This window comes from Camellia sinensis, chromosome 8 (assembly GCF_055761805.1).
Source record: "Camellia sinensis isolate YWXY chromosome 8, ASM5576180v1, whole genome shotgun sequence".
NCBI lineage: Eukaryota > Viridiplantae > Streptophyta > Magnoliopsida > Ericales > Theaceae > Camellia > Camellia sinensis.
The window spans coordinates 12,205,195-12,217,643 of NC_138968.1; the positions used below are offsets into that span (position 1 = coordinate 12,205,195).

The 12,449-nt window shown below is 37.7% G+C and overlaps 1 protein-coding gene and 1 long non-coding RNA gene across 2 annotated transcripts; one reads left to right on the forward strand and one right to left on the reverse strand.

Annotated features, from left to right (window-relative positions):
• Positions 1-5,302: 5,302 nt before the first annotated feature.
• On the reverse strand, positions 5,303-6,333 carry LOC145797554 (uncharacterized). Its single transcript, XM_082884936.1, has 2 exons — positions 5,809-6,333; positions 5,303-5,776 (listed from the first exon to the last, which is right to left on the reverse strand). Exons 1-2 carry the CDS (start codon positions 6,331-6,333, stop codon positions 5,303-5,305), a joined length of 999 nt encoding a protein of 332 aa, XP_082741062.1.
• Positions 6,334-10,427: 4,094 nt separating this feature from the next.
• Positions 10,428-12,285, forward strand: LOC145788989 (uncharacterized). The gene is made up of 3 exons (XR_014337367.1): positions 10,428-10,509; positions 10,963-11,236; positions 11,677-12,285. It is a non-coding gene; the product is annotated as an uncharacterized LOC145788989 (long non-coding RNA).
• Positions 12,286-12,449: the final 164 nt, after the last annotated feature.

The following is a 12,449-nucleotide window of genomic DNA, read 5'->3' on the forward strand; positions in this document are numbered from 1 at the left end:
ATGGGTGAAACTGAGAATTCTTACCATAATTCAAGGTTTGAATCCAGTATTAGAGTGAGTTTGATGCAATTTGGGAGGGCTTTTTAGAGTGAAGAATTAAAAACATATCAAATAGATCTACAACGCCATTCACCACCATCACATCACCAGCGGATACAGATCTGCCTCTGACCACTCTCTCTCCTCTCTTCTTTTTTTAGATTCATATGAAATAAGATAAACAAGAGAGCAAGAGTTCAAAAGGAAAAGCAACAACAAGGCAGGGGGCTAGTCCCTCATTAAACTAACTCCAGTCATGTCTTGTATAAGTAAGGCAGCAACTTCAGCTGGAGGGTTATCAAGGACGACAACATGTTCCTGTTGAGACACTCCCATATTGGCTAAACAATCAGCAACTCTGTTACCCTCACGGAGGATGTGGCCAAGTGAACTGTTAGTCCTTTGCAGCAGGAATTTAGTATCTTCAATGAGGGCCTTAAATGGTGAGTTGTGGTTTGGGCCATGGAGAATTTGGTTAATGGCCTGCTCAGAGTCTGATTCCATGTGAACATCTCTGGTATTTTTCTGGAAGAGGATGGTGAGCCCTCTATATATGGCCCATATTTCTGCTTCTAAGCTGGAACAGTGGCCTAACTTTCCGTAATAACCCCAAATCCAAGTGCCGGTTTCATCACGTAGCACTCCTCCATAACCTGTTTGGCCTGGATCTCCCTTTGAACAGCCATCAGCATTGAGTTTAAGTTTGCCTGCAAGTGGGCAACACCAATGAATTAGTTTGGGTTCTGTCGAATGGGGGCAAAGAGGGGAAAGAAAAGCCTCATCAATTTCATGAACATAAGTAAAAATGTTCTTGAGATTGATCTGAATAGGATTGGACAGATTAGCAAAAATCAGTTGATTACGAGTTTTCCAGATTTGCCACAGTGTAACAATGAAAATAAGATACCATTTTTTTCCATGAAAATTATCTTTGTTCTTTATGTTCAAAATAATCCAATCATTCAGAGGATGTTGATTCCCTTCTTCCCACCAGGTGAGATTTTAAATGTGAGTCCAAATATCTTTGGAGATAGGACATTCTCGAAGCAAATGTTTCATGTCTTCACTATGTTGGCCACACCTGGGGCAGATATCAGTTGGGGCAAGATGTCTAACAAACCGAAGTTGGTTAGTCAACAACCTACCCTTTAAGATCAACCAAAGGAAACATCTAAGTTTCTGAGGGATCTTGATTTTCCAGATCCACGTCCAGGCTCTGTTAGTCAGATCAGATTCAGTGATGAAACTATAGGCCGAGGCTACAGAAAAGTTACCAGTTAGAGAAGGAGCCTAGGTAGGAGCATCAGGGAAAGTAACAAATCTTGGCCTGTAAATGGTGATAATTTCATTGAGTTCTTGTTGACTAACAAGATTGGATAGAGCATGAGTATCCCAATTTCCCTCTTCATCAAGGACAGAGCTGACAATAACAGTGTTGTCAGCTGGATAAATATTGTTGTATTGAGATAAGGGCTGTTTGCCACACCACCAATCTGTCCAAAAGGATATGTCTTTCCCATTGCCAACAATCCATTTGACACCCTTTCTAAGGATATCTCTGTATTTGCAGATGCTTTTCCAACAATGTGAAGAATTTTTCGTCATGGGCCAAGTGTATATATTGTGGTGTTTCAAATACTTACAGTGCAGCACTTTACACCAAAGTTTATCGTTTTGATTCAGCATTTTCCATCCAAGTTTAATGAGAAGCATTGTATTTTGGTCCCTAGCCTTCCTTAGACCCAGGCCACCCTCGGCTTTACTTTTGCAAACGCTGTCCCAGTTAACCAAATGGACTTTTTTCTGAGTTTCAGAATCACCCCATAGAAAATGCCTATTAATTCTATCAATGTCATCACAAAGCTGTCTAGGGAGTTCTACAGTTTGCATGGTATAAAGAGGAATGGTCGCAGTGACGGCTTGAATGAGGGTAGCTCTACCAGCTAAATTGAGAGTTCTAGCTTTCCAACCAGAGAGTCGAGCTTTCATCTTAACAAGGATTTCAGTGAACAGATTCTTAGTCATTCTCTGATGAAGAAGAGGAAAGCCAAGGTATTTGCCAAGGTTACCAGTTAGGGAAATACCACTATGGTAACTGAGGGCTTGGGCAACATGTCTAGGGACATTAGAAGAGACAAAGAGTTTAGACTTCAGGAGATTCACCTTCTGGCCTGACACTGCACAAAATTCGGAAAGGGTATCCAAAATGGTTTCACAATTAGAATGGGTAGCTTGGGCAAACAAGATCAAGTCATCCGCAAAGAACAAATGGGATAGGGAGGGACTATTTCTAGAGGCCTTGATACCCTTCCAAGAACCCTTTTTGACTTTGGAGTGTATCATATTGGACAATCGTTCCATGCGTACGACAAATAGGTAGGGAGAAAGAGGATCACCTTGCCTAAGGCCTCTCTTATTATGAATCCCATCAATGATTTCCCCATTCCACAGGATGGATGAGCACTGGTTAGTGACACAGCTCATGATCAACTCCACCCAATCAGGATTGAGGTTGAACTCAAGTAGGGTGTCTTTGATAAAATCCCAAGACAACCTATCGTATGCTTTCTCTAAGTCAATTTTAAAAATCATGCCCCCACACTTGCCTTTCTTATATCTCAAAGTATGCAGAATCTCTTGGGTGATGATGACGTTATCAGTAGTATTTCTCCCAGGAATAAAGCTGCTCTGGTTGGGAGAAACAATATTGTCTAAAAGAGGTCTTATTCTTCCCACAATGATCTTGGTGATAATCTTATAGGCAACATTACAGAGACTTATGGGTCTAAATTGTTTCATAGTTTCAGGGTTATCAACTTTGGGAATCAACACAACAAGGGTTTCATTAATCTTAGGAGGCACAGTTTTATTGCGGAAACAATTTTTGACAAACTCACACACAGATTGACCAACAGTGTTCCAATACTGCTTATAGAATATGGCCTGAATGCCATCCTTGCCAGGAGCTTTGAATGAACCAATGTTTTGGACAGCTCTGAGAATATCAGAATTTGATATGGGTTTGAGAAACCCAATATTATCATCATGGGTAAAGTGATTTTGAATTAGGTTAGACCAATTATCCAGACGGGTGGTACCTTCATCATTAAATAAATTTTGAAAATAGTCAAGAATAAGAGTCTTAAGTTCATTTGTCTCAGTAATCCAAGAACCATCATTATTTTTAAGGGCATTGATTTTGGTTTTCCTTCTCTTAGCAATAGTGGTGATATGAAAGTACTTGGTGTTCCGATCACCAAGAGTAATATGTTTGGCCCGAGACTTCTGAAACCATAAGATTTCTTCTTGGAACAGGGTAGAATTGTATTGATTAATGAGTTCTCTTTCAAGAGCATAAAGATTGTGGGAAAAATAAGTAGCTAAAACTTTTTGGATGCCCTCAATCCTAGCAAGAAGGTGCCTTTTTCTTTTGAAAATATTTCCAAAAACTTCTTTGTTCCACTCTTTGACTCTCTTGGTGAATTCAATAGTAGAGTCAAGGAAGTTATTATTCATATCAGACCAGGTGGAATTCACAATGTTTATGAGGTCCGGGTGGGACATCCAAGCCGCTTCAAAACGAAAGGGCCTATTAGAGGGATTTAGAGTATGCATACCTTGGGTGTAGATGACAAGAGGTGAGTGATCTGAGTAGGTGCGGGGGAGAACTCTGACAGTGGCTTCTGGAAACATTGTTCTCCATTCTGGATTACTGAGAGCTCTGTCAAGTCGCTCCATGGTATTAGCCAAACCTTGCCTATTATTTGTCCAGGTCATCTTGGGACCAGAACTTCCCAAATCGATCAAATTACAATTGTTGATCCTATCTAGGAATTTCTGAGATCTGAGAGAATTCTGAGATGAGGTGAAGCTCCTTCTTTCTCCCTGATTGGCATAGTCGTTAAAGTCTCCTGCGACTAGCCAAGGCTTATGGATGTTACCCGCCATGTCCTCCAATTCAGCCCACAAGTGTTCCCTCATAACTGGGTTTGGGCTTGCATATACAGCAGTAAGGACCCATTCTTCGAAATCTTCCTTGTGTATAGTTGCATGAATAACCTGGGAACTAACTGATGAGGCCCTGATGTTCACTTGGGTTGGGTCCCAGATAATCCATATTCCTCCGACTTTTCCGATGGGATCAACAGTGGAAGAGGCTGTAAAGCCTAGTCCATTGAAGAAATTACCCATTTTACTATAGGGCACTTTAGTCTCCATAAGAACAATAATCTCAGGTTCATGGGCACGAATGATTTCCACAAAGTTCCTTTTAAAATTATTATTACCGGCTCCGCGGCAATTCCAGAAAAGTAGGTGTAATAAATCCATAGAAGGGTAGTGGAGGGGTGAGTCAGTTACCAGGTCCTTCACGATGTTTCGTATCCTCCTCCGATCTGCCTCCTCTGATCTCATGGAGGCTAGCTGGAACGAATGAAAAGGCTTCAGGTGGGGTTCCTCCCAGTTTGGCTCGGCTATCAGTCGTAGTTGTTCGATCCACCAAGCGAAAGCGACTAGGTGAATGGCTTCGTTCTCTGGTTCTAACAATAGGCTCACATTGTGGGTCTGGTTCTGATGAACTGTCACCTCTCGCAGTGGTGCTTCTGTGTTCTTGTTGTCTTCCCCGTCCATTGTTGGTTTCTTCTGGGTCTGGTGGTTCTTTGTCTTGATCCAGTGGCGTTGTTGTCTTGAGGATTGCCAAAGTGTCTGGTATGGTAGCAGCTACAGATGTCGAGTTAGCTTCAACCATGGTTGAGTCGTTTAAACTTGGGGTGTTCTCCAATGTATAGATCATGTCAGAAGTAGTCTGGTGCATTAGATTTTCGCTGGGTAGGTTGTTCACTTTAGCTTGGTCACAGATGGGATTCTCTAGTGGGAAATCTTTGGCGTGCACTGTTGAGCTCTCCCCCATTGGCTTCCAGATAGACTGATTTTTCACAGGTGTGTCTGAATCCTTTGGTCTGGTGTGTTGTATTCCTAATTTAGTTTTACCTTTCGAATCATTGGCTTGAGATAGGCCTAATGAAACACTAGGCTCACCATGGTCCTTATCCTTACCAGGTTTGTTGGGCTTCTTTCCCCTGCTATTAGTAGTTTGGTTGTTATGGCTCCCTTCTAAATATCTGAAAGAATTGGGGTTGGTAACTAGGCCATGTGGATCTTGAGTCCTCTTGGGCTGGGTTGGTTTCCTATAGCGTTTAGTCACAAGCATCCATGGGCCAAAAGCTTCCTCTTCACCCCTGTCTTGTTGCAAGTGACCGTTATCCTACACTGATTGGATGTCAGAAGTTCCGTTGTCGGAAACGGCTAGATTCGTCTCCGCCGGTAAGGCCCCCAGTGGCTTGAAGCGACAAGCTTCCTTTCTATGGTCAACGCGGCCACAGAGGAAGCAGAAGGCGTGAAGGGACTCATATTCAATACTGTACAGCTTGCCTTCCAATATGAACTTTGGTTTTAGAGGTTGGCTAAGGTCCAGTTCAACACAGACGCGAGCAAACTTACCCCTTGTAGCCATAGCCGTGGTCCAATCAATTTTGAGTGGTTTACCAATAGTTTTGGCAATCGCAAATAGAACTTTTTCTTGGTAATATTCAATCGGAAGCTCGGGAAACCAAACCCACACAGCGGTTGTGGTTTCAAAAGCTTCCGACGGTTTAAAGTTAGGTTCCCACCTTCTCACAGTTAAATAGTGGTCCATTATGACCCATGGTTCCCCCGTGAAGACCTTAGTACAATCTTCCTGTTCAGAGAATTTAAAAAGGAAATAGTTACTCCCCAGGTCAATCGCATTAAATTCTCCCTGAAGACTCCAGATAGCTTTGACTCTGGAGCAGAGCATGTTGTATCCAATGTTTTTCCCCAGCAGTCGACAATTAGTGCATTTTCCCATGGTTTCCTGATCTTAGCTAGAAGCTTCTTAGGTAGAGAAATTGTAGGAAGGCCTCTGAGTTCTGGGTAAATGGCTTGAATTGTGGAGTGACCCTCTTGAACATTATCATCTTCCTCATCTGACGAGAGGATTTCAACTCTACTATCAAAAGCATAAGTCCCATTTCTAGTAATGGCCAGAGCTTCTTTGAAAGTTTTGGTAGGAGGAAGATCCAACACTGGAAATTGTTGGTCCCCAATATCTGCTCGTGATATCTCCGTATCCATATCAGCTGTAAATTCCATATCAGTTTCCTCCGATAAATCTGGATTTTTGATTTTCTTGGTGCTTCTCACCAGATGATCTTCTTCTTCGGAAGATTTTCCCTGGTTCAGTGGAGCTCGCAGATCAGTAGAATGTGAGGGCATTCTCTCCTCTCTTCAGCCACTCTTGTTTGGCAAAAACGAAAAACCCTAAAACCCTACCGCGAGTTGCAAGAATTTTATCTTGGCTGTGTTTGTCAAATAGCATGGACTAATCTAATGAGAGTAATACAACAAATTCATCCTTATCCATTCTAAATTTATTTACAATTATTATTTTGTGGTTCAAATTTATTTTATACATAAATTTTACATTACATAAATTTAATTATAATCACACAATCTCATTTGAAATAAATTTGGAATAGATAAAAGTGAGTACCTAAGATTAGGGGAACTACATGCAGGTAGGAGAAAGAGAAAAAAAAATAACAATACATGAGGGGTGCAAGTGTGTCAGTGGTGGTGAGATGCAAGTGAAAAACTGTGGTGGTGCAAGTGTCACTTGCACTCCTTATATGTTGGTAATTTTTTTTCCTCTTCTCTCACATGCATACAGTTCTTCCCTAAAATTATTCTAAATAAGAACATATCATTAGTCGGGCACAACAATCAGTGTGTTTCGTTTCAATTTTATGAAAATTGATTTTTTTTTATTTTTCTTGTTTTTTTATTTGTAGTGAATATTATTTAAATTTTAAGTAATTTTTTTACTTTTTTAGATGTACTTTACTTAGATGTATCTAAATAGTAAATTATTTGTGAAAAAATATTTTAAAAAATTAATAAATACACAAAATATAAAAAATGTACTGAATTTTTGTATTTTTTGTATTTTATATTTTTGGTATTTAGTGAATTTTTTAAAGATTTTTTTCACAAATTTTATACTTTCTAATTGTGTTTATGTTAGGTGTGTCTAAAAATTTTAAAAATTGCTTAAAATATTAAAAACATATAGTGAAAACAAAAAAATACAAAAAACGAAGAAGTAGAATTTTCTAAAAATTAAATTTTAAAAACTGAAAACAAACAGAGTGAATAGTATTTAGAACATCTCAAACCCCTTATTATTATTTGGAGACAGATTCTTTATGGATAAAATATAATTATCGTCTATTTTTTGATAACAAATTTGATAAATTAAATAAATTGTGATTATCAAATAAATTTAATTTTTTCATATTAATTATATACACAAATAACAAAATAAATTTTTATTGTCCAATAAAAACGTGACAAGAAAATTTGACTGTCTAAGATATATATCAATTGATGATGTGATATAATTTAAGAGATTTTTAATATTTATAATTTGTATAATGAGTAGAATTAATAATAATGTCATAATTAGTGTTAATACACTAGTTAATATACTAATTAATGAGTCTTGTACCACCGTTAAATTTAACATTTAAAAAGGCAACATCACTATCCACCGCCCTCACAATCATAAAGGCCCTGTGGTGTCTTCTTCGGTACGAAGCTTGGTGGAAGATTCTAAATTCCTTATGCAAATGTGTGGTTATATCATTCAGCATGTTTTGCCTGAAGGTAATAGAAGTGCGCATCATGGACGATGCTCCTGAAGAAACAAAGGGCTAGTGGTTGCAGACATGGTTGGGCAGGGCTACCTCAGGCCCTGATCTGTGTTCACCAACTGTTTGGGTTTCTTTGATCTTCTATCTTTCTTCTTTTTGCTTTCCTTGTCAGTTTCATTTTACGATGCATCAAAAAAAATAAAATAAAATAAAATAAAGGCCCTATTTATTTATTGGACATAAAAAGAAAATAGGATGGGATGTGAAATTTAGTTAGAGTATATAATAAATATATTATATGTATAAATTTATTATCGTCTCATTTGGGAAGTGGTTTTTTTAGAGACTTTTTGATTTTTTAATTATTTTAGTAGGTTATTTTAGTTTTTGTGATTAATTTTTGTATTTGGGAAGATGAGATTGATTTTTATTTGAGTTGTATTGAAAAATGTGTTGAAATGATATTTGAAGTTGAAATGACAAATTTGTTTCTAATCTCATTTTTTTCAAAATTAGTGTAAAGGAGCAAAAGTGTCATTTTGTACCAGTGGGACAGCCATCAAGTGACGAGGCGGGCTGCAGACCTATTTTCTATAAGCTGCAGAGCTATATATATATATATATATTTTTTTTTTTTCAGTTATATCAATGATTTAACTACAGTGGTCGGCTATATGACTTTTTTTCATCCTGAGGCTATAATAGCCTACTTGAGGACTTCCCAAACACCACCTATAACACATTTAAAAAGGTCACCACCAGCATCCACCACACTTACCATAATTAAAGAAAAATTTTATTAAAATACTAACATAGTAACGTTATCAATTTGGACTATAAAATCTTATTGTCCGAGTAAAACATTAAAAAAATTCAACTACTGCTGACCACTACACTCTCTAAAATAATTACTCTCTTCTTTGTCCACTCTTTAGTTTGGCCAGTCTTCAATTACAACGGCTCATAAATTTGTCGCTAGTCTTTTTTTTTTTTTTTTTTTCTTTTTTATTTAGATATATTATGACTGTTGATCTCCAACTCAACCTATGATAGAGTGGGGGACAATTTACAAGCTTGGCATGTAACCTATGATAGAGTGGGGGACAATTTACAAGCTTGGTATGTAAGTAAGTTTCAAGTCGAAGTGTGTCAAAGGCTGTGCTTGAAACTTTGATTTGTGCAGGAAAAGGAAATGTGAAGGGAATATTGAAGGAAGTAGAAGCTTCTTCTTTCTTTTTTATTTTTTTATTTTAAACTTTCCCCTTTCCTTCCACAAATCCAAGACTCAAATAGAACATTAGGATCGTGGGGATTTCAAGAGAAATTCTGAAATGATTTCAATGCTTGTATACTGTGCAAGTGGAAAATATTAGAACCTGAGGTAGTATTTGGGATTTTGTTTTTTTGGTCAAAAGTTTCTGGTCAATTTTGATATTTAAGAATAATTGGGTAGTTTTGTTAGTTTGAACCTAGCCTGTTAGAGTGTGGATGGTAAGGTAAAGTTTCAAACTTTAATCTCACATATATTTATGAATACTTTTGGACTAAAGATTGTTCACTACTTTACTTTCTTACCATCATCCACATTTGTTCTTTTGTTTGCTGTTAATTGTAATGTCTGTGTGGATGTCTATATTATATTTTTGTCCTTAAGATGGTTCACTAGGAATAGCTTGTGTTGTAAGAATTCATATCGTATCTGAAGATTACTGCACAGCTATTGGGTTCATTTGGATGCTCTTTTCAGGATGGGTCAACTGTGTCTACACATGCATCCAGACCAGTTACAAAACAGCATCATGTGGTTGTCTGTGCAAATCCAAAATAAAGGATATGACAGTAAGTTATACATGATACTGTTGGCTTTTTTGGCTTTTCGAAGGGTATTTTTGTAAATGTGAGCGTGCCAGGAAGGATTAATCAGTCCTTACAGAAATTATAATTGCCAACCAATTATCAGACGATTGTGTTTTAGTTCTTTTCAGCCTCAATGAAGAGGACTTTTACTGGTGGCTTGACTTAGGAGAAATTAAGAGAAATAACAGTAATATGAAGAACAATTGAAGTATTTCATAAAAATGATCACTTACAATGGTCCAAACTCAGCCTCGAAGAGGTTTACAACAGCAATCTACTTGAATCTACTTGAAGCTACTCCTATGAATCGAAGTGCAGTGCAGGTATTTAAAGTGCAGGTATTTAAAGAACAGGTATTTAAAGACTGGGAATGTAAAAGACTGGAAAAGAAAATATATGAAGTAAATGACTGATTTGTATGATCTGAGTCTGGTCCTTTTTCCTGGGGGTCTCTCTGCTATTTATACTTGTCAAAGATGACCTTCGGACTGCTCTTCGAACCGTCGAACTGCTCCTCCATGATCGCTGATCATGCTGCCTTAGAAGTAGCTCCATTATGCCACCATTTGTGGTTAGGCTTCCCCCCTGTTTTTGAATTTGAATATGAATAACCGTTGAAGCCACGTCACCTTGCATTTCTTTACTGATCTAATGTTGCTCAGACCATGTGAGAACCAATTATCATCACCACGTGTACGATCAGGATTGAAGACTTAAATTATTTTCCAATAATACCCTTATTCTGCCACGTGTCGGATTGTAACTGGCTTTTACAAAATATATAGCTAACAGATACCTAGTGGAGCCATTTTCTATCGCCGTGTCTTGAGAATTTCTGCATCAGCTGGCTAATTAGAATTAGATGGCACAACTATCCTCAAGGGTAAGAATATATTTAACTGATTGGACGTGCTACCATTTAGCTTTGGCTTGCGTTTGTTGATCCCACAGTATACATATGTGGATGCACATGAATGCAGTCAACTAATATTTACCTTTTCCCTTCTAAGATTTTCACTTCTCTAGGAAAAATCTGGCCTAAGAAATTGATCATCTGCCATTCTATTGTTGTGTGAATATGTTCATCAGTTTAGAACTTTTTGATTTACATGCCAAATGATGATAATACACAATTACCTAAATGTTTCAGTACTATAACTATCTTCATGAACAGTGTCTCCCCTACTCTGTCATGTCCTACAATTCTCTCCTTTAATGTATAATGTACTTCAAGGATAGTGTCAGCATTGAGTCATATTTTCAAATTGTTCATACGCATAAATGTGTATAGGTTTCACACTTGAAAACTAACCACAAGATTATATATTGATAGCAGGTCGAAAAAGTTGCTTGATAGCTCAGGGAATCCCTTGGTGCGTACCACAGATTTTGAAGGACAGTTGCAGGAGTTATGTGATGAAGTGAAAACAATGATTACGATGGGGAATGAAAATGATGCCATAGACCTCCTTCAACCAAATTATGAAGCTGTTGAAGAACAGATGGACTCTGGTGCTAGAGGAATAGGACAAGCTGCCACACTAGACGTCATAGCCTTGGGGTACATTGCTATCAGGGATTTGAAGATGGTTGGCTCCCTGTTGGACATGGTAATTTCATTTTGCAATAAATATTCTACGAAAATGCGTGTTAATCATGCTACTAAAGGAAACAGGATACTTGAGTCAGTCTACATTGTAATTTCTCTTTTTGTGAGAGCATTTGATACTTCGATTGACATGTGTGTCTACGCACCGCATCTGTGTATGTGTGTATTGCGTCTAGGCTGTCTTAATGTAACAGAATCATTAACTTTGTAACTCTGCTATTATTGCTCATTGATGGAGTGACAATTAATCTAACAAATGGCTGTATAACTCTGTTACCAAATTGACTGTCAGGGTCTAGTGCAGCTAATCTATACAAGGGTCAAAAGGAGAAAGGAATTAATGTGATTATATTGTATTTCATTGGGTAGAGAGAGAGAGAGTTCTGATACCTTTTTTTTCTTTTTGTTTTTTCCTTTGGATGCATGTTCATGGGAGGATAGTTAGATGAGGTCGTTGATGGTTTAAAGGATGACGAACTCCTTGATTATGGGAAAACTTGAGGATTCCATGCTTGCATACAGGTGGTCTCTTGAAATTCTAGAGAGAGAATATGGTAAGTCCAATCTTTGGAATTTCAAATGTTATGTAATTCCTAGCTTGTGATATGTGTGTTGAAAAACATTGTGTGGCTTGACTTGGCTGGTGCCAGTTAGCATGGTTAGACAAGGCACTTTTGCCCTATAACAACGTAATCCCAAAAAATTCATCCATGCAAATTTAGTCCCAAATGCATCATGGAAGATTTGCTGGCTTATTTGCTCCAGTTAAGACCACCTTATTTCTCACCTCTTCCACCTCTAATGCCCTACGCACCAATGACTACCCATGAACTTCCTTGGTTTCATTACTAGATTTTTCTCTTTGATACATGTTCTACCTCAATACTCAGACTTAGTCAGCACAAAGTCATAAGGTGATATTGAGATAGGACTTTTCTATTCCCGGGTAAGGAAAATGATGTTCATGAAAAATCAATAAAGTTTGCATCTACTGCAAGCTGAAAAAATCCAAGTCCAAATTACTTTTTATTTGTGATTATACAAATATTTTACCACAATTTTCTGTCTCAAGATTTTATTTATTTATTTATTTTTTTGGTTCATTTTGTTGACATTGTTCTTTATGGCTTTATTCTTTTTCTTCTTCTTGCTGCTTCTCTTGCACCACCATCATCTTGTCCCTCTAAGAGTACCATTTTGGCTGAACAGAAAAA